Raw genomic sequence first — 27,287 nt, 5'->3', positions numbered from 1 at the left:
ACTTTTATACTATACACAAAAGGATTTATTACAAGAAACATATCTAAACAAGAAAACAATAGACCAAGATATTCTCGAACGGCAGTGAAAGCTCTATCAAACAAAATAATAAGTTCATGCCTACGGAAGAGCATCTACAATATAGCTTGGAACCAGAATAGAAGCCTCACCAAGATTATGTTCACTTCATATACAAGCAGCTAGTTCCATGCAGATGAAGTTCCAGATGCGATACCTTCCATTTTCTACACACCATGTGTGCCAGAACCTGTATAAAGAACAGCATATCCGAAATCAAGTACTCGACATAAAGTTTTAGGTGATCTCGTGAAGGAGTGTGCGAACCATAATTGGACATTTGAATCTAATGTTTAATATATTAACATGATACAAAGCACTAACTCCGGAATCGCTTAAACAATAATAACCATCATGATGCTGCTACTGAGCGAGTCGATAAACGCCCGAGGCCAAGACCTAAGCCCAATGGGACACTGTTGTTTTTAGCTTTTCCATGGTTAGTGTGATTACAATTTGAAGAATGAGAATGGCCGTGATGGCTAGTTGTATTCTTAGAATTCACATTTATTGCTACGTGGTTGCTTCCATTGGTGTGGTGAGAACAAGCATCCCCATTTTGCAAGGTTGAAGTCATCGGTACAGACATTGCTTCCATCTCTTCTGAATGTGACGGTACTTCACTATACTCCACGTCTTCATTGTATCCATTAATCAGAAAATCTGTACAGTTCTTCTTGGTTCCATGATCATAAGGGTTCCTAAACCGACCTCCGGGGCCACGAAGATAACTATACCGCATAGCATTTGCCATTTCGTTTGTAGTAATATTGCGAGATATCTGGATACATCAAAGAAAACTTTCCATTATTACGCACCGAGATGGAATGGGAAACCCAAGCAAAGCACATAACGAACATGCCAAATTTAAAGTTTCAACGAGTAGTAAAATAGAAAATACCTGAGATGCTTGAACGATTGTTAAGACTACCACACCAAAGAAGAGGAAGAAATCAACCATGAGAAATGATATAGCACCAACATGATGATTGACAGCATGGTTAATCCATGCTCCAAAAGACGATGGAGAGGACGGATCGGTCACAACTCCTGAGAAAGATTTATTGTCAAAGAGTGCACATGGGACACCACCAGACAAATTACAGATATAACTCAATGTTTAAAGTCATTTGAACATACTTGTAATAGTAACTGCTCCAGTGATCAACATTGCTGAAACCTCCAGAACGAGAAATATAAAGAAATCCCATTTGTTTTTCTGTGTCAAATATTGAGTAGCCTAATTAAATCTCAGATTGTATGAATCTATCAAAGCAAATGTACAAACCAAACGCACACAGCAGCCATTAATACAAAGAAGACTACTTGGCAATGTTATCCTAGAAACAACGTTTTTTTTTCATAAGACAATTTCATTGATGGTTGAAATTTACAAAAGGAATATAATGTCCATAATGTTTATAAAAGGCCTTCCGATATTACAATGAAGGAGATATAACTAAAAATATTAGACAGTTTATGCCAAGATATAGTTTGGTAAACAACATTATCGAAGAAGCGCTCACCCTCCAGTTATTAATTATTTGCTATATTAAAGAAATCTAATTTCTGAATTCTAAAAATAAATAATTGCAGTCTAACGTGAGCCACCACCCTAATAAACTTGATAATGAAGAGATGAAAAAAAAAGAATGATAATTGTTAATATTATAGTTTATAGCTTCCATAGCAACGGCCCCAGTTTAGCCGTTTACATCAGTCCTAGCTAAGTATCAAGTCATTTGGAGGGCATTATTTCTTTAGATTAATGGTATAGGTTATTTTTCACTTCTAAAATCAAGGAACTAACACAAAAATGTCCTTCACAAATGATATCGTACCTTGCCGATACAATTGGATACCCAAGGGCAGTGGTGATCAAATTGTTCAACGCATCGATTACAAGTTGCACAGTGCTTAGCACGAAGAGGCCTGACAATCTAGGCATGATTACCAAATCAAGTTAAAAATGTAACAAAATGATACCAAAAATAAATTAGACAAGTAAAAAAGAAATGAAAACACGATCTTCAAAATTCAGAAGCAGAACGCACCTTGCAAGTAGCACAGAGCTGAGACCAATTCCCAGCCAGCAAAGCGGGGTTGTTGACCTCGATCTTCAACAAAGGTTCCTAATGGAAAGATATGTGAACATAAAAAACTTAAGCTTTCACCTTTGGCATACAGATTACAGTCAAGAAAGAAGACTGCTCAATTGTAACAATAAAGTAGAAACTTTTAAAATTTTACAGAAACAAATGCTGGAAGAGGAGGAAAGAAGTATGGAAAATTGTTACTCTCATTATTTAAGGACAGATACTAAGAGGAAAATAAGTAACTCACATCATCTTTCATACTCTGAGAGTCATGCATGTTCAATCTAATGAAACCTGGATCTTTGCTGAAGATTAATTAAACATAAAGAACAAGCTGTTATTAGCAAATAAATCAAGCTTCGTTGTTACAATCTATAAATATTCGACAACAAAAAGAATGAACCGTCTTCAGGGAAGTTTCCATACCTGCTACATCTATAAAACATGAGCAGACCAGTAGTTGCTAGAAGAACACCCATCCATGCAAGAAGACCTAAGCCAGCCGTTAACTTTGGGAGATTTGATGCTGTTTTAAAAATGCAAAACAAATTAGATTAATTATTAAAGAGACAAAGAGAAGTGTTCTTAACTTTCACGTGAAGCTTATGGAAATACCCAAAACGACGGAATGAATATATGTCACCAGCAACAGAAAGATCAAACACCAAAGTACAGGAGCAAGTCCGAGTTTTGAAAATTTTCCAAGGCGGGTATTTCCATCACAACGTTTGTCAAGCAGCTTTCTAGCATTTCCCTGAAAATTCAAAGCAGAAAAAATTTAGTTTCTTTGTATATAAGAAACAAAGTTTCAGCAAAGAAAAATGGTCACAAGAAAAGGAAGATGAGAAATCCTACAGTAATAGAAGAGATTAAAATATATAAATGTATAGACCAATTAAAATATATAAATCTTTTTTTCAGAATGAAAAAACAAAACAAAAATCTCTTCATGCCGAAGTTACGCCGTTTTCCTAGAATCTTATACCAAAAATATAACATAAAATCTACATTACTAAAAGAAACGGGAAAAAAAAAAAAAAACACAAGCACACAGCTGGTTCAATAAAGAGTTCACATGGTAGTTTGTAACATTCAATAGTTTTGGATATAATACGAAGTCAACTTCAGTAAAATAACAAGTGCAAACTAGAGAAATATCTTTTTAAAAAATTGACTTAAAGAAGAAATGAGGTGGCAGATATAATAGGAAGAACGAAAAGAAATAAAAGAATGACCTTTAAACTCGCTATCATTTACATGCAAACCCCCAACATAATCAGAGAGTTATAGAAATATTATCAAATAAATAACAAAAAATAAGAAAAATAATTTGGAAACAAGAAAAATAATTCAAGAGTAAAGAAACTGATTTGGTTTCAACATACAAGAAAAAATGCAACTTGTCTGTGATTCTTGTCGGAAGCGAGTTGTGCTGGCGTAAGGCCAGTATTATCGGTCACCACCAAATCCTCCTTCTTCCCAGCTTGCACTAAAACTGTACATGCCTCCAAATTGCCCCTAATAGCTGCCCAATGGAGAGGAGTGCAACCTGAAATAATAAAGAAGGAAACATGAGCTCTAAAACTATTGTTCTTCTTAAAATATATATATATATATATATATATATATATATATATATAAATAGAAGTTTCCGCATTATATTTAAACTAGAAAGCATGCTTTTTTCTTCAGTGAAGCTTTTCAAGCCCTCCAAACATTACCTTCCTTATCTTGGCGTCCCCGATATGCATCCAAAAACAAGAGAAGTCGTATGCAATCAGCAAAACCTTTGTACGCAGCCCTAAGAAAACATGAAAAAATCAACGAGAAAAATATAATTCCTAAAAGAATTTGTCAGAATATATTAAAAGACATCTTTAGCACAACACTCATTGATGGTTAAGAAATAGTAGTGCATAAAATAGCGCAAGAATTCAAGGACCATATCAAAATGGGGATTACCAATTATATTATAGCTACAAAAACAAATAGGATGAGAAGCACAAATCCAAATAGTAAATAAGATAACACATGATAATTAAACAATACCACCCAAAATCCCACATTTATAAGCACCATATGTGCATAAATATGAACAATACAACTCAGCAACTTTCTCAATCGGAAGCATTGTAAAAAAACTACTACCAATGTAACGGGCTCCTCCCATCATTGTCAGGAATATCAGGGTCCGCATTCCATTTTGAAACAACATGATAGAGAAAAGCCGTCTGACCATATTGAGCTGCAACATGGGTTGTCTGCAATCACGTCCATATAGTTACCATCAGTATGCTAGAAGGCGACTTTTATTTGATGTACTGACTATCCATTCAATATTGAACAATTTTTTAATAGTTAAAGAATGCCTCAAACAGTAGCTAGAAAGCTACTATTCAAGACAGAAGATTGGCATTACCTAGTTAATGGTTCGGGAATAAGTTTCTGAATAGAAATTAGTGTCAGATTTATTTATTTCTCACACAATTTAGCAGGAAATCAAGAAAAAACATAAATTTCTGTCCATGAACGTCTTGCTCATCATTTCTTTCTTTTTGTAAGAAACCAAGCTCTCATTGAGAAAATGAAACAATACAAGGGCATATAAAATAACAAATCCGAACAAAAGAATACCAATGCTCGACTCCAATCCAAAAGAACAAGGGACTACACTAACTCTTTATGCTACACAAAAATATTATAATGTTTCTTCCTACCCTAGGCCATATAAATCCATGAACAGGAACATTAAAGAAAGTAACGATCAGTTAGTTGCTGGAGAGGAAATAAATATGACCTGATAACCATACATATCAGCAGCATTGACTATAGCCCCCTCTTGGAGTAAAACCTCAGCAACCTGGATGGCTCCACGAACAGCAGTCCAATGTAAGGCTGTTTGCCCAGTATGATCTGCTGCATTTACATCGCCTCCATGCTGGAAATGATCCAATACCAAATGTACTAAACAACTAATACAAATGAAAAGACAAAGTTTACAGCTTGTGCTTCCGTTCTGTAGGTACAGACATCATTTAAAACCTCTAGCAATTGCCACACCCATCCAAATATTTTCACTTTGGAGGGGAGAACCAGATAGAAAATCAAAACTAAAAGCCTTTCCTTTCTTTCATTTCTTTGGCTTGCTTTCTCAACAACTGAAAATCAATGTTTCCCAGACATTCCTTCTAGAAACTACCATTCATTAATTCACTTAAACAAGAGAAAGGCAGTTGAGAGAGCATGCTAATCCTCGATTACCCAAAGCAAGCTTCCCCAAAGCCAATCGGATAATTAATAAAAACACAATTGTTCAAACCCAAAGGCAGATAAAGTAAAAGCAAAATCCATTCAAACAAAAAAGGGATCTGTGGTCTGAATGCAGGAAGGAAGGAAATCAATTTTTCCATACGACCCACAGGCACAAAAACGCAGAATGGAAAGACAAACCTCAATGATATAACGAGCAGCAGCAGTGCGATTATTAAGAGCAGCCCACTGAAGAGCATAGTAGCCAAGGCCATCGGGCTCAGAAACGGAGCAACCCTCGCGCTCGACCAATCTCTGAAGCTTCTCCATATCGCCATAAGCTGCAGCCGTGTAAACGTCATTCCTCAGGCTCTCTTCACCTTCTCCATTGGCAGTGGAAGCAGAAGCAGAAGCAGGTTGCGAGGGCTCGTGATCCCGCGATTGAACCTCGTCGACGACCTCAATTTCCGAAGACATGATTTTAAAATTAGGAACTGCGTGTTAATAATGAATCCGGTGGGTCTAGGGTTTGCAAGATCGGAGGGATTCGAACGAATTGAAGATAGAAGAATGGAAATTGAAGAGATTGGGGATTTAGGGTTTTTCCGGGAATGCCATAGGGGAGGAAACTGGTCGTCGCCGTCCGTGAGTGTTGACCGCGTGGACGGTGGCTGTAAGGGAGGAGAGAGAAAGAGAGAGAAAGAGAGAGAAAATCCAAGCCGTCTATGAACCGCATAGTTTTATCAGAAAAAACTATAATAATTTAATATTATTCCTTTTTTAATTATTAGTTAGTGGTTAGTTAATTATTTTTTAAACAAATTAATTAATTTATATTTTACTATAGTTTTTTTTTTACATTAATTTGTTTCTTTTTCCATCTTTTTTTTTTAATTATCAATTTTTATCTTAGTTATATTATTAAAAATAAAAAATAAAATTTTAAAACTCTTTTTTTTAAGTTTTCAAATATTAATTTGATTTTAAAAAACAATTATTTAAAAAAAAACAGATAATTATCAATTGATCTTTTAATTTCTCAACCTTTTAGATTATTTAATGAATTTATAAAAAAATATATTTTTTTTTTAACCGTTTTTATTATATGATATCTAACCTTTTTTAAATAAATAAAAAAAAATTATATTTATGGTAGCAAATAAAAACGGGTTACAATAATATTGAAATTATATCTCGTATTATCCTCTCTTTCGAGATTTCTAGCTCGACCCTAGAGATCTATGAAAGGGTCGGAAAAAAATCAAAAACTAAAAAAAATAATAGGAAAATTAAATTAAATACAATTGTAATTATTCAAAGTCTTTAAAAAAATGCATAAATAATATAAATATGTTGATTTATAATGGTAATTTTATATTTATCTTAAATTATATTATAAATAATGTCCAAAATTGATTTGATTCTATAATAATTAACATTTTTAATAACCATTTTCCCATTTTTTATAAATAAAAATAGTCAATATCAGTTGGTAAAAGGTCAGATTAATGTGCTTTGATTAGCTTATAAGGGATTAAATTAGAATGTTAATTATTTTAATTAATTAGATATTATTTATTGTATGTTTAATTTATTAATTTATTAATTTATTATAATGGCGTGTATCGGGTCATTACAGATAACCGGCACAAAAGATCCGACCCGAAAATTTGAATTAAAAAGAAACCCTAAAAAAATGAGGAAAACAATTTATTTATTTTATTTTTATTTTTATTTTCAGATGCGAACGGAAAAAAGCCCTAATCGGACCAAACCCTAGGGTTTACTCTAACCGGACCACTAAACCCATCGGCTTTCTTCCCCTCGTTCATTTCCTTCAAGGTCTTCCTCTCGTTCTGCAAGTTCTCTTCTTCTCTCTTCGTTTCCACCTTGTTCTTCTGCGTGTTCGATCGTCATTTTTGAGCTTGTTTTCCATGGCTATGGAGTTGGAGGGCGTTGGCTGCTGCGTGGATGATAGGTCTCTGTGGCTTCGCACTGTTTTGGAAGCGCTGATGGTGGAGTCTGTTTTGACTGCTGTGAACTCTCTCGCTTGGATTCTCACCACGGTGAGTGTTTTGTTTTGGCTTTTTCTTTGATGCGTTTCGCTTGTTGTGGATTCTACTGGTTTCTGGTTCTGATTTTTGCTCGTTGGAGCTTGAATTTTATGGCTCTCTCCATTTCTTCGCTATGTTCGCAGCTTACAAGCTTTCTCCTTCGTTGTTTGAAGTTATTTGCTTATTCATGAGTTATAATTGCTACAGGCGGGAAGTTTCAGCTGGAAAATTTGAGCATTGACTAGTCTGTGTGTGTGTGGAGAGAAGTATTTGTGTCTCTAGTGGTTTAATTTAGAACTGGTTTTCAAACTGTGACGACGATTAAGTTTTCTTCCCCAGGCTTTGACCATTCCTTATTTAGATCGTATCCGAAATTCCTTGTGAAGATCTTTAGATTCTGTGGAAACTTTGTTTGAATTCGGCAAATCCCGCCTGTTTTGGAGATGGTAGTTAGAAACGGGACAGAATTTGCCCTTACTGTGGAATGGCTACTGTTTCATATGGTTCTTTTGAAATTTGTGTGTACTTTATTTAACTTTATCTATCTCTTTAGCTATCCTTGGGGCTTGGTGGTGTTTGTTGAAGCTTCATTATAGAATTTAGTGTCTGATGAACACAGCTTATTCTTTCTGATTGCTTGTGGACAGTTTCCTTTTTTGTTGTTGTAATCAATGGAAGTAATCTACAGTTATGTCAGAATCCTTAAGATCTTCCTATGTGCAAGGGAAGTAATTTAGAGTTATGTCAGAATCCTTAAGAACTTTTTCATCCTATCTAAGAGCCCAGATCCATCGCTAACAGATATTGTCTTTGTTGGGCTTTCCCTTCCAAATCCACCATTAGCCGATATTGTCCTCTTTGGGCTTTCCCTTTCGGGCTTCCCCTCAAGGCTTTAAAACGCCTCTTTGGGCTTTCCCTTCCAGATCCCTCAAGGCTTTAAAACGCCTCTTTGGGCTTTCCCTTTCGGGCTTCCCCTCAAGGCTTTAAAACGACTCTTTGGGCTTTCCCTTCCAGATCCCTCAAGGCTTTAAAACGCCTCTTTGGGCTTTTCCTTTCAGATCCACCACTAGCCGATATTGTCCTCTTTGGGCTTTCCCTTTCGGGCTTCCCCTCAAGGCTTTAAAACGCGTCTACTAGGGGAAGGTTTCCACACCTTAGCAGATATTGTCCTCTTTGGGCTTTCCCTTTCGGGCTTCCGCCCAAGGCTAGGGGAAGGTTTCCACACCCTTATAAATGGTGGTTTGTTCTCCTCCCCAACCAATGTGGGATATCACAATCCACCTCCCTTCGGGGCCCAGCGTCCTCACTGGCACTCTTTCCTTCCTCCAATCGATGAGGGACCGTTCCAAAATCCACCCCTCTTTGAGGCCCAGCGTCCATACTGACACACCACCAAGAAGGCTGGCACATCGTCCAGTGTCTGGCTCTAATACCATTTGTAACGGCCTAGATCCACCGCCAGTAGATATTGTCCTCTTAGGGCTTTCCCTTTCGGGCTTCCCCTCGAGGCTTCAAAACGCGTCTGCTAGGAGAAGGTTTCGACACCCTTATAAATTGTGGTTTGTTCTCCTCCCCAACCAATGGGGACATCACATCCTAACTCATCTTTCTTAAATCTTTCTTAAATTTTGTCTTACAACACTGTATAATGATTGTACTCTTTGATGAACCATACTTGGAATTTGTTACTATATCTGATACCTGCAGGCTTGTAATTTTGTTGATGAACACTTTGAATCTCAATTCACCTTCCAGGTAGGAGATCTGTTAAATGATGTCAATGCTCAACCAGGAATAGCTGCAATTGGGGAAAAGTAATGAAAGTTCCATTTCATTTATATTGCTTACTTTCTATTCTTCGTTCCGAGATAACTGATTTATACTACTTTCTTAGATTTCCATTCGAAGAACTTCACGCTAAGAGTAATCCCGACGAGGAAAATATCGATGGCAGTGAAACAGAGGATGATAAAGATGGAGATGATGTCGATGATGATGCAAATAACCAGGATGGTGGGGAAGGTGGTGAAGATTACTCGGCCGAAGAAGGGGATGACGGTGATCTGGAGGATGACCCTGCAGCAACTGGCAACGGAAGGGCTGGAGGTAATGAGGAAGGTGACGGAGGAGAAGAAGAAGAAGATGACGACGACGATGTGAATGACGAAGATGAAGACGACGACGACGATGAAGATTTCTCGGCAGAAGAAGGTGACGAGAGTGATCAGGAGGATGACCCAGAAGTAAGTGGTAATGGAAGAATTGAAGATGGTGGAGAGGATGAAGATGAAGACGACGATGACGGAGATGAGGATGATGATGACACCGACGAAGAAGAGGAGGATGAAGACGAAGACGAGGACGAGGAAACACTTGAACCACCAGCTAAGAGAAGAAAGTGAAGGGAATTTAGCCAGTCAGCCATCGCATTTAGGAGTAGGAAGATTGTTGACCCTTGTTCTTAATGAACTTCCTATATTTATGTTGTGGATCCACACTACATATCACAATTTATTTTGCTATGACAGTACGTACTTTACCATTTATCATCTAATTATTCAGAACCAGCTACATAAATAACCTCAATAGCTACTGAATATAGATTCATAGAATTTTCTATCACATGCTTAACCATTAAAAAAAAAAAAAACTGGCTCGCTGCCGGCCCCACTCTCACGGTTTTAAAATGCGTTCACTAGTGAGAAGTTTCTACACCCTTATAAGGAATGTTTCGTTCCCCCTCCAACCGATGTGGGATCTCACAATCCACCCTCCTTGGGGCCAGCGTCCTCGCTGGCACACCGCCCGGTGTCTGGCTCTAATACCATTTGTAACAGCCTAAGCTCACTGCTAGTAGATATTGTTCACTTTGGTCATTACGTATCCCCATTAGCCTCACGGTTTTAAAACTCATCCACTAGGAAGAAGTTTCTATATCCTTATGAGAAATATTTCATTCCCCTCTCGTTCTTCTCTTCAACTGATGTGGGATCTCACAATCACCCTCCTTGGGGGTCAGCGTTCTCACTGGCACACCGCCCAGTGTCTGGCTCTAATACCATTTGTAACAGCCTAAGCCCACTGCTAACAGATATTGTTCACTTTGGCCATTACGTATCGCCATTAGCCTCACGATTTTAAAACTCGTCCACTAGGAAGAAATTTTTATATCCTTATGAGAAATATTTCATTCCCCTTTTGTTCCCCTCTCCAACTAATGTGGGATCTCATAATCCAACCTCTTTGGGGGCCAGTGTCCTCGCTGGCACACCGCCCGGTGTCTGGCTCTAATCTCATTTTTAACCGCCTAAGACCACCGCTAGCAAATATTGTTCACTTTGGCCATTACGTATCGTCATTAGCCTCATGGTTTTAAAACTCATCCACTAGGAAGAAGTTTCTATATCCTTGTGAGAAATCTTTCGTTCCCCTCCCCCAACCGATATGGGATCTCACAATAGGCTAAATTCTAAAGAACGTAAACCCTAACATTGAGACATAGACTGGATTGACCCCAAGTAGAGACAAATCTTGGAAATAAGAAGCCAATTCTCTAGTTTTTATTCTATCCCCTCTCAAAGAGAACCATCTTATTCAACTAAATCAATCCATTTCAACCACAAGCAATGCAACAAAGCAGACAAGCTTCATTCAAAGATAATCATATCAAATATCAGCAAATTATGTTTCTCAATGTGCAATACTCATGTATAATGTAAAAGCGGAATGTATTTTAAGATACTTGATGAAGAACACAATGGCGTGTCCTTGGTTATCAGTCTCCATTTCGCTTCATCGACAAGATCTCTTAGCCCTCAGCCGACCGAAGCCACACGAACCATATTCTAAACAAATGAAAACAGGATAGGAAAAGTTAGAGAAGCCATTGACAAGTTCGAGATCCTTGAGAACAAGAAATCATCAGAACTTGTAGAGAAATCATAATTGAGAACAGCAAAATCTCATCAATCGAAACATCCCAAAATGTGTATACTCTTGGATGATGAAAGTCGCACATCGGCTAATTTAGGGAATGTTCATGAGTTTATAATCAAAGAAAACTCTCTCCATTGGTATGAGGCCTTTTGGGGAAGCCCAAAGCAAAGCCATGAGAACTTATGCTCAAAGTGGACAATATCATACCATTGTGGAGAGTTGTGTTCATCTAACATGGTATCAGAGCCATGCCCTAAGCTTAGTCGTGCCAATAGATTGGTAAATCCTCAAATGTCGAACAAAGGACTCCAAAAGAAAAGGAGTCAACTCTCCTCGAAGCCATAGTAAAAAATGACTAAGACTCCAAAGGAGTTGAGCCTCAATTAAGGGGAGGCGTAATTTGTTCGAGGGGAGGTGTTGGATGATGAAAGTCCCACCTCCGCTAATTTAGGGAAAGTCCCTCCACCTCCGCTAATTTAGGGAAAGTCCCTCCACCTCCGCTAATTTAGGGAAAGTCCCTCCACCTCCGCTAATTTAGGGAAAGTCCCTCGTAATAAGAATAAGAGATGAGAATCTGTCATTCTTGAATCACTAAAACCAGAAAAAAAAACAATAAAGATCAAAGGAGTAAATATAGAGATGCAGCCTAAGAAGCAGTAAGATATTCGAACCCTGAAGATATCAAATTACTCAAATCCCTTTTTCAAAAGAATATGGATAACATATCGAACTAAGAATTACACGTTCAAGATAACCGAGTAATCGCCATCTTCGCCATCTTATCATACAGAACCTGAATTATGGAAAACATGATCTCAAAATGTATCATGTGAAGAACATTTTAATAACTATGAACTATACTTTTTGCTATTTGGATTGCCAGTATTTGATCTACGATTTCATGTTATCAATTCTTCCATTATCTTCAAACAAGTTTGTATGACAAAAGTTTAAAGGGATGATTGATAGTTAACAATTACAATATACTACACCCCTTATGCAATTCAAAGAAATGCAAGCACCCCTGTTGCTAATTCAAACAAATTGCTTGAGTTTTTCTCTTCCCTGCAAAATCTGATTATGTTTCTATCATCAAATGCCATTTACTTGAACAAGTACAAAACAATCTAATGCTGAAACTCGAAATCAAGAGAAGAGAAAGGTACGCTTCATAGAAAAACCAGAAAATTTACTTACAATTTACCTATGGCAGCTTCCCAGATCGAAAAATAGAGAACTTAGAAGCTTCAGAATACCCATACGCAATTTGATTCTCCTTCAATAGGTCCTCAATCATCTTCTTCGCTGCATCTGGATCAGTGCTTTCGCACTCAATCTCATACAAAGTCCCAAACTCAAAGCTAGACTCGTCCAGTTCCAATTTCAATCCATTCCATTCAAACACGCCCCTCACATTTCCAAATCCTCCCAACCCTACAAATCCAGAAGGCCCGAATTCATCTTTAACCCTTCCCATAATTCTAGACTCCACTTCTTTCAATCTCTGCGGATTCTCCACACAGGCCCGCCCAACAGATGGCTCCAATTCCTCCTCGTCCTCTTCAACTCGACTTACGCCGTCGACCAAAACCGCTCTGGCTTTCAGAGAGATCACACAACGGGCATCGCCATCGTAGAATCGGATACGGAGAACCGCTCGGCGAGCCGAAAGCTCACCAGACGAGCCGTCGAAGAAGAAATTCTCTTGGCGATGTGTTTTAACATGGAACGACGAAAGAAGAGTTGAAACCTGACCATGAAAAACCGAATCCGGAAGGCGAAGCTTCACTTCCACCTCCATTTCGATTATTTCAAGAGATACCAAGGCGTTGAGCTTTGGAAGTCGGATCTTTGTTGCGATTGAGGTTGTGCAGGAGGGAGGCGGCGGCGGAGGAAGTTGTGTCGGTGGTGGTGGACGCGGCGGCTGCTGCTGCGGCGGCGGCGGCGCGTTTACGAGCTTGTTCGAGTTCTTCCTTGTCTTCGATTTTGACCTCGATCTTGCTGGGTTGTCTTCTCAGCATTTCGCTAGAGCTCAGTTCGCAGAGGAACCACAGAAAATTAGGGAAGACGATGATGCTCTTTAATAGAAATTTCACTTCACAATTTCATTAATTTAATTTTTAATTTCAAACTAATTTTAGGTTAAATTAACCATTTTTATCTTAAATTACTTTATTTATTTATTTTTCTTTTTACATTTATCTAATAAATCCCTCATTTTTTAAAATAATAATAGTCTTGAAAATCTTTTATTTTATATTTAAATGTTCAAAAAAATTAAATTTTATGACTGAAAAATAAAAAAAATTAAAGATTATTAAGTCCATAGATTAAAAAATATATATATATATATATCCAATTACATTTAAAAAAAATTGTGAAACATTTTTTTAAATTCAAAAGAATTAAAAAACAATAATTTATTCGACATTTTTAAAGTTTATAATAAAAAATAAATAAAAAAAGCTCATTTTCTATCATTTTTAATTTCTAATCGACACCCACGAGTCAAACTCTTAGTCTTGGTCGAGTCCCATGGGGTTAGTCCTCACTGAACGATGGGCGACTTTACCTAAAGCACTTATCTTTCTGCGACCAGCCTCTCAACTATTTTGACTTATTTTGGATTTGGGTCGGACAGACTATATGTAACGATCCAGGCTTACCGCTGGTAGATATTGTCCTCTTTGAGCTTTCTCTCAAGTCTTTAAAACGTGTCTTCTAGGAGAAGGTTTCCACACTCTTATAAAGGGTGTGGTTTGTTCTCCTCTCCAACCAATGTGGGACATCACAATCCACCCCCTTTGGGGCCAACCTCATCATTAGCACTCTTTCCTTCCTCCAATCGATGTGGAACTGCCCCCAAATCCACCCCCGTTTGAGCCCAGCGTCTTTACTGACACACCGCCTCGTGTCTACCCTCTTTAGGGAACAACGAGAAGGCTGACATATCATTCGGTGTCTGGCTCTTATACCATTTGTAAAGACCCAGACCCACCGTTAGCATATATTGTCCTCTTTGGACTTTCCCTCAAGGCTTTAAAACGCGTCTCCTAGGGTTAGACTGAAGATTTGAAGGTCACGTGTTTTATCCACGTTCATCGCACTTTATTTCTAATAAATGATCGTTTTGCATGGTTTTCATTCCCTTTCAAATAAATCACATTATTTTTCGTAACGACCTTGACCGCTACTTATATGATAAGTCGAGTCGTTACACTATATCTCTCAACCTATTCAATAACTCCACGCTCAATAGTTATTATAAATTTTAAATTGCAAAGATTAAATAATTACATACTAACGTTTAGAGTAAAAATGACTTCCAATCTGAATATAAATTAAATCGTCAAAACATTTATTATTGTCAAATATTATTAAAAAAAAATATATTAACCCAAGTATAACTCAACTAGTTAACTAACCGAAGTTCGGTTTTGACCTCGAGCTTCTAATTAAAATAAAATATAAAACTTTTCAAATTTTGTGAATTATATATAATTCACAAAATTTGAAAAGTTTTATATACATACATACATGTATATGTGTGTATGTATGTATATATGTATATGTGTATGTATGTATGTATGTATGTATATGTATATATGTATATGTATATGTATATGTATATGTATATATATATATGCATATACATACATATATATATATATATGTATATATAATTTCAGTAGCAAACAAAATGAAGAGCCCTAATCGGACCAAAGCCTAGGGTTTACCCCAACTGGACTTAAACCCAACTCTTCTCCCAAATCTCAGAAAACCCACTCACCTTCTCTCTCTCTGTGAATCACTGCCAGGCCCATCTCTCTTTCACTCTCTCTCTCTTTCGTGCTAGTGCCTCTTTCTCTTCACTTTTGAGGTTATTGTTGCGGCAATGGAGTTGGGCGGCGTGGGCTTCGTCGACAGAACCATGTGGGTTCGCTCTGTTTTGGAAGCAATCGCGGTGGAGACTGTTTTCACCACTGCGAACTCCCTAGCTTGCCTTCTGGCGGCGGTAAACCCTCATTTTCATATTACTCATTGATGGGGTTTTAGTTTTTTATGGATTCTACTGATTTTGGTCATTGTTCTTACTTCTAGGAGCTTAAGTTTCTCTGCCCTTTGGATTTTCTTGTGCTGTTCTTTACTTTATTGGTGTTTGTAGGTCAAGAGTTTTCGCTTTGTTACTTCTGGTTTTACTCTAACTTGTTTGTTTTCTTCTCCGGTTATGGTGTTTCCATTACTAACAACAGGGTTTCTCTGTCATTGTTCTTTATTGGGTGCTGCTACATACGTGAAATTTTAGCTGAAAATGATGAACATTGACCTGTTTTGAAGCGAAGTGTTTGTTTTAGTGATAAATGTGGATGGAGGGCATGTTTTTTTCTCACGTTTTGGTGACGTTTTGGCCGAGAACAAGACATCTCTGTCAGGATTTTGCCATTATATAGTTAAATTATACAGGATATGTGAGATCCACATTGGTTGTAAAGGGGAACAAAGCATTCCTTATAAGGGTGTGGAAACCTCTCTCTAGTATATGCGTTTTAAAACCGTGAGGCTGATAGCAATACATAACAGGCCAAAGTGGACAATATTTGCTAACGGTGGGCTTGAGATGTTACAAATGGTATCAGAGCTAGACATTAGACGGTGTGCTAGCAAGGATGTTGGCTCCCCAAGGGGTGGATTGTGAGATCCCACATCGGTCGGAGAGGAGAACGAAGCATTCCTTATAAGGGTGTGGAAACCTCCCCTAATAGACGCGTTTTAAAACCGTGAGGCTGACGACAATTGATATCTAATCTTGTTCATTTCAAATGCTTTTTGTTCATCAAGCTATAGCTATCCTTTGCACTTGGTGGTTCTTGCGGGAAGTTGATTTTCACTTCTTTAGAATTTATTGTCTAATCAACTCTTGCTTTCTAATTTCTTCTGGGTATTTTCCTTTTTGGCTCCTTGACTCGAGGAAGTTCAAATGCACTTGTTTGTTACTCTCAAGTTCTTCCTGTCCCAACATCTCATTGAATCGATCGACTCATTACAGAACGGGACAGCGAATCTCACACGAATTCCATAATTTGGTGACTATTGATTTCAAGTTACTTACATTCTCACTTTGTCCTACAATTTTTGTGACTCTATTGCATAATAGACGTTTGTTGGCATTCCAACCTTCCTTCTCCTTTTAGGGCCTTCCCGAAAGAAATCCAGTGTTTTTTAGGCGTGAATATCTAAATAGGACAAACTGCCCCGTGGTTTGCTTTGGAACAAAACAATTAGAATTAGGCTCGTTGAACTGGAATGTGTATTATCCATATAGGAGATCTTCTCACCGTCGACCTAAGATGAAGAGAAGGGTTTATCTATTTTATTTAGTTATCCAGTTAGACTAATGATTTGGCTTGACGAGGCATATCGGTTTAGACGTTTCAGTCAACCCATAACTGGAAGTGTTGTTTTTCAATCCGATGCTTTGCTTCGAATCTTCTTTGAAGTTTATTATTTGGTGTGGAATTTCTTAATCTTGTTTGGGACAATTCCGACAATAAGAAACAACTTGCTTGAGACTTTAATTCAGTTTGTTCTTCAGGCAGGAGCTCTGTTAAACGATGCCAATGCTCTACCAGGATTTGCTGCAATTGAGGAAATGTAATGAAATTTAATGTCATTTATGTGTTTTCACTTTAAATAAGTTTAGGTTGGTTCTGAGATTACTGGCCTTTTCTCCTCTTCTAGGTTCCCTTTTGCCGAACTTCACCGAAAGAAACGCCCCGACCAGGAAAACAAAGATGGCAGTGAAACCGAGGACGATGATGAAGATGACGACGACGATGACGCGAATGATCAGGATGACGATGACGATGATGAAGATTTCTCCGGAGGTGAAGAAGGAGATGACGGTGATCCTGAGGATGACCCTGAAGCAAATGGCGATGGAGGAGCTGGAGGTGATGATGACAATGGAGATGAAGACGATGACGATGACAATGGAGACGATGACGATGACGATGAGGAAGAGGAAGAAGATGAGGACGATGAAGATGACGAGGAGGAAACGCCTCAGCCACCCACCAAGAAGAGGAAGTGAGGATGTCCATTGGCTCTCCCCATTGTCGAGTTTCGAGTTTCGGAGTAGTGAGGGGAGTTTAGCTAGTGTTAGCCTTTGGTTTAGGGGTAGAAACATTGTTGTTGTCCTTGTTGGTAATGAACTTCCCTTCTTATGTGTTGTGATGTTGTGGATCCATATTATATGTAACAATTTCTTTTCCTAAAATAGTTGGTACCTTTATATTTTCGTGGATTCCTCGACCGAGATCGGGAACCAAATTCGATTAAGGTAAGAACACAACAAATTTCGATTCAAGGTTAGAGGTGTAAACGGGTCGGTTTCAATCATAGATTTAATCAAATTCTCCTTATCACCTGCAAGTTCCAAAACTAAAGACAACGAGCTAGTTACTGGGTTTCGTGAGTTCAAAACACGAGGTTCGGTGTGAATCCACAAAAGGAGAATCCGTCGTATGAAATCATGTGCCCTAATCTGATGACCCAAGAAGACTTCCTCACGTACTTTCAGAGGTTGGCTTTTTTCAGTGAAATTAGTTCCAACCAAGTCTCTCGTAAAACAAAATTTATAGATAAATTGTGAGGTTTAACTACTCGTAGGGATCAAACTTTCAAAACTATCGAGGTTATCTTAAAACAAAAATCCAATAATTGGAATTAATTAAAAATTTAAAATCATAAAAACTAAATTAATTTTTCTAAAAATATTATCGATGAAATTTGTAAATTAACAAAAAAAAAAAAAATTATTTGAAGAAATTAATTAATGCTAAATCTACACTTAAAAATTAAAATTACCGGAACAAAAATCGCAGGAGCCATTAATGATCGACTGACAAGTCCTTTATTATTATTATTATTATTATTATTATTATTATTATTATTATTATTATTATTATTTGGTTGAGTTTGATATAGTGGGGACACGTCAAATCATTGTTCCAACTAATATTTTTTTATTTAAAATCCAAATATAACAATTTTTGTATTTATATAATTAAAAAATTTCTAATTTTAGAAAAATCCTCGATTTTTTATTTTTTTATTTTTATAAAAATGATCTTATAAGCAACGTGAAAGATACAAAATATTATGTAAATTATAAATTTATATTTTAATCTCTTATTAAATTTTTTATTTTAATTTCCTAATGAATTCGTATAAGACCAGGAATAAGGAGACAAGGCGAGGCAGACAATAACAGATCACCTACAGATCATCCCATGCCTGATCCTGAGTTAAGCCAAAAGATTTTTGCTTCCCTATAGCAACATCCTTCTTCTTTTATTGAAGAAAACAATTCTTTTTATCGAGGACAGAAAGATAAATAAGAATCGATATTGACATTTTTCGTGTAATTGTTCATACTCAGTTAGCTACTATCGAGATATACATGTCTACCTTTATTGAAGGCTCTCGATACTGCAACCTGCAACCAATTGAAACACGAAATTTTCTTTTAATAATCTTAGTTGTTTTAAATTGAATAAGCATCGAAATCTAAGATAAAAATAAATAAATATCTCAAAAGGTAGAAAATATGAAAAGCCCGACATAAATGAAGAAAACAAGGTATGATATGTTTCCCATTCCTTGATCATAAATGCCTATGTCAGATCTATTGCATAATAAATGATATAGTACATGCATAGTAAACATTAATTGAATAACGTACCGGGCTATTAAGCAAAAGATACATTAAAATGTGATCTCGCGAACATAAATAATGTAATGTTGTCGATTTTTGTAGGCCAGGTTTAAAATAACCTTTTAACTGTCTAAGAACATTATAACACATAAAAGTTGTTCCAAACAAGGTCGTAATCTTGTTAAAATTGTTCTCGAGATTTGATATTGTAACGACCCAGATCAACCGTTAGCTGACATTGTCCTCTTTGGGAAGGTTTCCACACCCTTCAGGCTTCCGCTCAAGGCTTTAAAACCCGTCTGCTAAGGGAAGATTTTCACACCCTTATAAAGGGTGTTCCGTTCTCCTCTCCAACCAATGTGGGATATCACAGATATTTTAGATACGACTCCTATGCCCTTATCGTATAAAGGGTTAAGTGTTCTTAAGACATCAACTTTTAGTTACAAATCATATACTGTAACGTAAGATGACTGTGTTTTTTTAGTTCAACCACATAGGAGGAGGGATTTGAACCTCTAACCACTCGACCAAAGAAGCTACTCTCTGGTTGAGAGAGTAAGCTACTAAGTCATATACTCAGCTTGGTCAAGGGGTACGTTACCAAGCTGATGTACCATTGTAAATGTTATTGAAGAATAATTATCCCCGACTTTTGGAGCACGGTCTAAGAATGGAGTAGCTTTAAAGAATTCTAAAAAATTTAGTGGATAAAATTAGGTTGGAGAACCATAGATGCCTAAATAACTACTCAAAGTTTGACCCGGGTTAGGTCACCCACCCTATCTTTCGACCATATCATCAAATATAATTGGTCGAGTGGAAGATTGAGAAATTATATTTTGAATTTTTCGAACTCTTCTTTTTATAAAAACATTACAATAAAACCCTAGATTGAATGTGCCTATGATCCTCAATAAACTATTTAATCTCGGGTTTAGGGTTTAAGGTTTAGGATAATGAATTTAAAAAAAAAAAACAACTTTACTTCTCCGTAAACTAATATTTTAGGATCAAAAGGGTGTCCCTAGTAGATTTCTTAGTACAATATTTTAATGTTCTAAGCTCTTGAACCTCGATCCTTCGATTAAAAGAAACAATAATAATAATTAAAAAAAAGGGCAAAAAGAACAAACTTTTTAATTAAAAAAATCTGGGTAGCTGTCCAACTTGATCTGTTTGGTCATGATTTATACAAAGATCACATGTTTGGTTACTTTATTCAATTATTATCCGAATTTTCTTCTTTTAAATTTTATTTTATGCACTCTAATGTGACCTGTGATCAACTTTTTCTTTTTGGGTGGAGGTGCATGGCTCAACATATCTCCTCTAAGGTCACAATCTAACCCAAAAAAACCCTAATCTAATGGCATAAAATATCTTTCGTTCTCGAGCCTAAGAATTTGAGTAAAAAAACACCATTTTCATTCTCGAGCGAGATGAGATGCCTTGTTTTTCGAAAGAATTAGGGAACGAAGGGTGACTGAGAGAGAATTTGGTCTAGCATGCATCTGGTTTAGTTAGGTACAAAGCTTCCGTAGATGATAAGTTTCGTTGTCTTTAGTTTGACATACTTGTATTAGATGTCTTGGGACTTACCGAACCAACTCAAAATTTTAAAAACCGTGAAAGATCCATTTGACAACGTTCACGTTTCCGAACTAAAAACAGAAATAGTTTGATATATATGCATAAATGAATTAAAATTCATCCATTAAAGATAAAGCTAACATTGGAATTAGTTCAAAATTTAGAAAGATGGAAACAAGAACAGTGAAAGAAGAGAAATTAGTTGAAATGGCAGAGCTCATAAAAGCACATAGAGTAAGTTCAAAGCCAAAAAGAAACCAAAAGCTTGTCAAAATCACTACCAAATTCCCCCATTTTCTAAGCATTCTTCATAATCTCTCCATCAAACAAGAAAAAGAAGAACAGAGCATTACCTTCCCTAGAAGAGGCACAAAAGCAAAAGAAAATCACAGATGGGTTTCATTTCTGCCATTTCTTTAGTGCAGATCTGCCATCCATGTCGTTAAATGCTCCATTAATTTCTTCTTCATTTCTTAGTTTCCAAGTCTCTATAAGTTCTCTTCACTCTATATTCGTTTCTTCCTTTCCTCACACTCCCTCTTCTTCCCTTTATTAATGGGATTCTCCTCTGTCCTTTGAGCTTTGTCCGCCATTTCAGCCAGTTTTTGGTAATGGGTTTTCGTGTTTGGCTCGTGGGGTTTTGTTTTTGGGTCTGTTTCTTGTTTTGTGGCTCTGTGAACTCCAAGGGTTTGGGTTTGGAAGAAGATGGGTTTGTGCGAGGGAGGGTTTTGATCGATGGGAAATCCGCCATTGGAGGTATCGATGAAGATTTCGTTTGTGCTACGCTTGATTGGTGGCCTCCTGAGAAATGCGATTATGGAACCTGCAGCTGGGGACGAGCTTCTCTGCTCAATCTGGTAACCTTTTCAAACACTTCTAATGATTCTCAAGCTCATTCATATCGATCTACGTCTGTTCTTATGAAAGGCTGATGTCTTTTTTGTGGTACTTTCAAGTTTTGGCATCTGAAGTGTTCATGATTTGTGTATTTATTGCTTATGAAAAGTGAAAGTTCTTTGATGTTCTTGCATTTCGTGTATCATTCTTATAAGGTCTTGACTATTTAATGTCTTCCTATGATCTATCTAGAGCTGTACTTAAAATATTTAAGTTCCTGTTGTTTGTCTTTCAATTGCAGGATCTGGGCAACAACGTTCTATTAAATGCAGTCAAAGGTTTGGATTTTTTTATGCCTAATAAGTCTAAATGGACTACAAAGATCTATGTTTATATAATCTATGTCGATTCGTACGTTTACGAGTTCGAAAAGCTCATATTTAACATTCTAATATAAAAGGTAGGTTTCACAAGTTCGATTCGAACACGGGTCAAGTCTTCTCGAACTAGAACTAATAGCTTTTCATGAATGGTGCAGAATTTAAACCCCTCAAGCTTAGATTGGGTGGTACTTTGCAAGATAAGATCATATATGAAACTGAAGATCACCAGCAGTCATGTGTTTATTTATCAAGAAACACCACAGAATTATTTGGTTACAGTCAAGGTTGCTTATCAGCTAAAAGATGGGATGAACTGAATGAGTTCTTCAAGAAAGGAGGGTAATGAAAGTTTCATCCTATTTTGCTCTTATAATGTTGGATTTCACAAAAGTTGAATGCTGAAGCTATTTGAGTCGATTCAGAGTGAAGGTTATCTTTGGATTAAACGCTCTCAATGGACGACAAATTGCGTTGGATGGGTCTGCTGTAGGAGCTTGGGATCACACGAATGCTGAATCGTTCGTACGCTATACTGTTAGAAAGAACTACACAATTCATGGTTGGGAGCTTGGTAAGAACTGCTACTTCTTTTCTTGATGCTCGATATCATATCCTATTATGGTTGTACTAAACTGTAACGACTCAAGCCCACCACTAGTAGATATTGTCCTCTTTGGGCTTTCCTTTTCGGGCTTCCCCTCAAGGTTCTTAAAACGAGTTTGCTAGGGAAAGTTTCCACATCCTTATAAAAGGTGTTTCGTTCTCCTCGCCAACCAATGTGGGATTGTGGGATCTCACAATCCACCTTCATTCAGGGCCCAACATCCTCGTTGACACTCGTTCTTTTCTCCAATCGAGACCCACCAGATTCACCCCCTTTCGAGGCCCAACGTCCTTATTGGCACACCACCTCATGTCTATTACCCCCCTTCAGGGGATAGCCTCCTCGTTGGCACATCGCCTGGTGTCTGGCTCTGATACCATTTGTAACGACCCAAGCCCACCGCTAGTAGATATTGTCTTCTTTGGGTTTTCCCTTTCGAGCTTCTCCTTAAGGTTTTTAAAGCGTGTCTGTTAGGGGAAGGTTTTCACACCCTTATAAAGGGTGATTCGTTCTCCTCTCCAACCAACGTGGGATCGTGGGATCTCACATAAACAGAAATAGAAATAGAGAATTGGATTCTTGTTAGTTCATCTCATATAACTCATAAGGATTCATATGTTCTAATTTATGATTGATTATCCGTTTCCTTATGATTAGGAAATGAATTGAGTGGGAATGGAGTTGGAACAAGAGTCACCGCAGAGCAATATGCGTCTGATACAATTGCTCTTCAGAACATGGTCCAAAGTATCTACAAGGATATTGAATATAAGCCGTTAATCATATCTCCTGGAGGATTCTTTGATGAAAATTGGTTCAAGGAATTCATTGACAAAACAACCCAATCACTTGATGTTGTCACACACCATATATACAATCTAGGACCAGGTATCATCCAGTAGCCAAATAAGAGTTTTATGAAGTTTCATGTCCAAGTGCGTTGATACCGAACCTATTTCTTGTCAACAGGAGTCGATGAGCATCTCGTCGAAAGGATTCTTGACCCATCCTATCTTGACGGGATGGCCGATACATTTTACAAGCTCCATGAGATCCTAAGAAACTCGCCTACTTCAGCTAAAGCATGGGTTGGGGAAGCGGGAGGGGCTTACAACAGTGGCCATAATCTGGTCACAAATGCATTTGTCTTTAGTTTCTGGTAATCTAGATTCTGGAAAACATCCATGTTTGGTTTTTTCAAGACCTTCTCATTCTAAATAGCTCTTTGATGTGTGTAATTTTTCAGGTATTTGGACCAGCTGGGTATGTCGGCCGCCTACGATACGAAAACGTACTGCAGGCAAACCTTGATCGGTGGAAACTATGGTTTACTGAACACGACCACCTTCGAACCAAATCCAGACTATTACAGGTGAGTACTATTGGAATTTCTGTACTGAAAGTTGCTTCAACCAGAAGCAATATTTCCGACGTTAAACGCTTCGTTTCTTCCCCGTTGCTATTAGACAATTATCCTAACGATTAGCTATGCCTGTTTCGTGTTTCCCTTCTTCATTTCAGTGCACTCCTATGGCATCGCTTGATGGGAAGAAATGTTCTGTCCACAAGCTTTAACGGGACGAAGAAAATACGAGCGTATGCACATTGTTCTAAGCAGTCTGTAAGTAGAAATCCATATAACCGAATGCAAAAACAAGAAAATGAATAAATGACACGAGTTTCTCCACTCTGATTCAACTTTTCAATCTTACAGAGAGGATTCACGTTATTACTGCTCAACCTAGACAGTAATACCACAGTTCATGCTGCAATTTCATACAACAGAACGAGACCGAGACGATTGCACCATAAACACAGATCCTATAACCATAAACCGAAGGTCATTCGAATACCTCGACCTCATGGTATTGAAGGCGAAGCATTCAGAGAGGAATATCATCTAACAGCTAAGGATGGGAACCTGCATAGTCAAACTATGCTGCTAAATGGAAAGATTTTGTCTGTAAATTCATCGGGGAACATACCTTCATTGGAACCTCAGTATGTAAATTCATCTGAACCAATAATGGTGGCTCCCTTTTCAATTGTATTCATTCACATGCCAAATATTGTTCTCCCTGCTTGCAGATAGAATAGAAGGCGATGTATGGAACTGAAAATCAGTTCCAGATTGGTGATTTTCTAATAAGAGAAAACAATTGTCATATTTGGTTAATTTTTTCGAGGTGAACAAATACATTTACTAATGGAAAATCATTCGGTTGGTAGCATAATAAGCCGAAGATACAAACAGGTCAGTTTTGGGGCGGGGAATAATCCACCTTTTGCGAGATTATTCTGGCCTTGACAAAGAGTAATTTTCATTGAAAGCGATTCTTTCGCCGTTTTTACGAATCCCTAGTTTCCACTAGTAAATCAAGAACGTGGCCAGACTCTCTGAGAAGAAAAGGTTGACGGTCAGAAGAAATAGCGAATGCCTCCGAATATTCGGGTCTTGGGCTAGTACAGATTCTTTCATGGAATTTCATCTTTTGTTGGAAGAGATTTTTTGGGTTGCTGAATTATTTCCATTCTCATCGAAACCGAAGCCATGCAAGGACCACTTATTCTATTGTGAGTTTTTCTTGCAGGAGGAGATGCAGTTAATGGCTCGTATTGGACTTTTCCTCAAGAACATCATGTAATAAGATTGATCAGGAACTTCATGTAATAAGATTGATCAATGAGATCTACACATAACAAACGGGAAATTTTGATGATGTGCTTAAGAAGCCCACGAATACAAATGGAATATAAAACGTGGTATAGAACAAAAAGGTTGCCAACTTAAAACTCCATGAGTTGATTCAAGAAGAAAGCCAGTGAAAGCAACTCCTACAATCCCGAGTATTGCTTCGATGGTGTTCGTAATGCCCTGAAGATAATTTTGAAGGTGAGACGTACAAAGATTGACCTCATGAACTACTAAGGTTAATACGAATTGGGATATTATAGAGCTTACTTACGAGAAGGACAGTATCTTGATGAGTACAGGAAGTAAAGTCTCTTGGTACCTTATGGAAAATGGGAATTTCAATCCAAATACTTCGAAAAAGAATCCGAGAACTGAACGTGTCGACGTTAGACTGTCATTAGATAACGCAAAACTAGAGAGGGCCAAGTCACTGGTTAATATTCCTACACCTTCCAGGGAGGCAATCCTAAATCAACAGAGAACAAAGTCATGCAAACTGCAGGGGTCACAAAGGCAATTGTTGGGGAAATCTTTCTTACCTATATGGAGGACAACAGAAGAGGATCACACAAATTATGAATAGAATGTTTCTTGAAAAGAAACTGTTGGAGTGTCATCGGCCAACTGCGATGCAATGCTCGTCACTCAAAAAATTCATTCAAATAGAGGAGTGCTTGTAGAATGAAGTTTCGATCTCACCATCAGCTCCACTAAGAGTTCCTAATCGAGAGAGATGTTCCTTTTCCTCGTTAGAGAAGTTCTATAGATGGCAATCATTAGATTAAACGCCTACTTTTTTGGGAGAATGCCGCTGCTCGATGACAAAGAAAAGAGAATGCTCGACTAGAACAACGACCAAAAAAGATGGTTCGGGGTTCAGGTGCATTGAGCTCAAACTCTTTCCCTCGCGGCCACCAGCTTTCCCAAAGACGGGAGATCCGCTGCAGCAAGAATCCTACCAAGACCTTCGAGATTCAAGCCCGGGGTGGGAGGATAGAATCCTAAATTTGAATGGTTTCTAGTTGTAAGAAAGAGGATACATTATCAACAGCTGCTATGAACCACGATGAAACCATAGCCAAATTTTAAGAAGTGAAAAACAAAGAATAAAATCATTATCAAAAAGCAAAGGAACCAAGTCATCTCGAACAAACACTTCAAAATTTCTATCACAAAATCTATTTATAGGAAACCTATGAAGAAGCCCTGCTGCAAAATGGTTGATAGTTCTTAATATTCAGCCAATGAATTCAATGATCAAGTAAAACACCAGAAAACAATGGGTTCACTAAAGAAACAATAAACCAGCTAACAATGATAGTTAAATACTGACCTCCCTCCAAATATCTAGGCAAGCCACCGACCAGGCAACTGGGACAAAGCAAAGAATTCCCCCAAGCAGGCGCGACATTGGAAATCTAGCAACCAATGATCTAACAACAAAAAAAGCCCAAACACACACAAAAACATCTCAAAACAGAACAAATCATAACGAAAGTCAATACCCATCAACATTTCATTCGATCAAATCCAAAACTCACAAAAAAAAAAAACAGAGGAACAAACCTTATACATGTTGGAAATAATGAAGGCAAGCGCTGGGGTTCCGATCAATTTATATCTATCAGGAGCATTCTTCCACGGCGGCCAATTCGAATCAAACCCCACTTCATCCAATCCATTTCCATAGCTCGAGTCGTTTTTAGATTTCGTAATGGACCCAATTCGCCCCGATTCATCGACACGGAGACGGAAAAGAACAGGGGAAATCTCTTCGTTGACCTTGACATTTTCTTTCTCCTTGGTGCCACAGTGAAATCAGATGCTTAATCGAAGGAGATGGGAATGAGAAATCAAGCGAGTGACGGAGAAAGGGGTTATTATGGGGTCGAACTGAGAATTCCGCCATTGAGGTTTCGAGTTTTGGGGTGAGGTGTTGTTATTATGGGGTCTATTGTTTTAGCGGGAAGAGCGAGAAGGAAAGACGTCGGTTGAAGGAGCGGCGATGGTTGGGGGGTGGGAGGGAGCTGACCGGACCACATAAG

The 27,287-nt window shown here is 37.7% G+C and overlaps 5 protein-coding genes and 1 long non-coding RNA gene across 7 annotated transcripts; 3 read left to right on the top strand and 3 right to left on the bottom strand.

The window, feature by feature from the left end:
* Positions 1-44: 44 nt before the first annotated feature.
* LOC111444331 (protein S-acyltransferase 24-like) lies at positions 45-6,155 on the bottom strand. The gene is made up of 13 exons (XM_023082395.1): positions 5,625-6,155; positions 4,972-5,112; positions 4,323-4,435; positions 3,896-3,975; positions 3,560-3,723; positions 2,790-2,928; positions 2,601-2,700; positions 2,422-2,479; positions 2,133-2,210; positions 1,920-2,018; positions 1,219-1,297; positions 980-1,128; positions 45-859 (listed from the first exon to the last, which is right to left on the bottom strand). The coding sequence occupies exons 1-13, from the start codon at positions 5,898-5,900 to the stop codon at positions 431-433; spliced, it is 1,905 nt and encodes a 634-aa protein (XP_022938163.1). The 5' UTR covers positions 5,901-6,155; the 3' UTR covers positions 45-430.
* Positions 6,156-7,140: 985 nt separating this feature from the next.
* On the top strand, positions 7,141-10,023 carry LOC111444340 (prostatic spermine-binding protein-like). The gene is made up of 3 exons (XM_023082409.1): positions 7,141-7,489; positions 9,233-9,291; positions 9,372-10,023. The coding sequence occupies exons 1-3, from the start codon at positions 7,358-7,360 to the stop codon at positions 9,877-9,879; spliced, it is 699 nt and encodes a 232-aa protein (XP_022938177.1). The 5' UTR covers positions 7,141-7,357; the 3' UTR covers positions 9,880-10,023.
* A 1,065-nt stretch (positions 10,024-11,088) lies between these two features.
* On the bottom strand, positions 11,089-13,492 carry LOC111444341 (triphosphate tunel metalloenzyme 3). Of its 2 annotated transcripts, none has more exons than XM_023082411.1 (2): positions 12,618-13,492; positions 11,089-11,322 (listed from the first exon to the last, which is right to left on the bottom strand). In XM_023082411.1, the coding sequence occupies exon 1, from the start codon at positions 13,212-13,214 to the stop codon at positions 12,618-12,620; it is 597 nt and encodes a 198-aa protein (XP_022938179.1). In that variant the 5' UTR covers positions 13,215-13,492; the 3' UTR covers positions 11,089-11,322. The 2 variants fall into 2 exon arrangements, with proteins under 2 accessions (XP_022938179.1, XP_022938178.1); XM_023082410.1 differs by having other exon boundaries at positions 12,611-13,488.
* Positions 13,493-15,156: 1,664 nt separating this feature from the next.
* On the top strand, positions 15,157-17,713 carry LOC111444342 (prostatic spermine-binding protein-like). The gene is made up of 3 exons (XM_023082412.1): positions 15,157-15,428; positions 17,007-17,065; positions 17,153-17,713. The coding sequence occupies exons 1-3, from the start codon at positions 15,309-15,311 to the stop codon at positions 17,502-17,504; spliced, it is 531 nt and encodes a 176-aa protein (XP_022938180.1). The 5' UTR covers positions 15,157-15,308; the 3' UTR covers positions 17,505-17,713.
* Positions 17,714-18,632: 919 nt separating this feature from the next.
* Positions 18,633-27,279, bottom strand: LOC111444346. Its single transcript, XR_002710683.1, has 3 exons — positions 26,809-27,279; positions 26,576-26,675; positions 18,633-18,911 (listed from the first exon to the last, which is right to left on the bottom strand). It is a non-coding gene; the product is annotated as an uncharacterized LOC111444346 (long non-coding RNA).
* LOC111444334 (heparanase-like protein 3) lies at positions 20,961-24,723 on the top strand. The gene is made up of 9 exons (XM_023082399.1): positions 20,961-21,580; positions 21,862-21,898; positions 22,099-22,282; positions 22,366-22,514; positions 23,205-23,435; positions 23,517-23,706; positions 23,794-23,919; positions 24,069-24,168; positions 24,262-24,723. The coding sequence occupies exons 1-9, from the start codon at positions 21,335-21,337 to the stop codon at positions 24,637-24,639; spliced, it is 1,641 nt and encodes a 546-aa protein (XP_022938167.1). The 5' UTR covers positions 20,961-21,334; the 3' UTR covers positions 24,640-24,723.
* Positions 27,280-27,287: the final 8 nt, after the last annotated feature.

This window comes from Cucurbita moschata, unplaced genomic scaffold (assembly GCF_002738365.1).
Source record: "Cucurbita moschata cultivar Rifu unplaced genomic scaffold, Cmos_1.0 Cmo_Scf00006, whole genome shotgun sequence".
NCBI lineage: Eukaryota > Viridiplantae > Streptophyta > Magnoliopsida > Cucurbitales > Cucurbitaceae > Cucurbita > Cucurbita moschata.
Note: the sequence above shows the minus strand (reverse complement) of the source record. Positions and strands in the feature narration are given on the sequence as shown.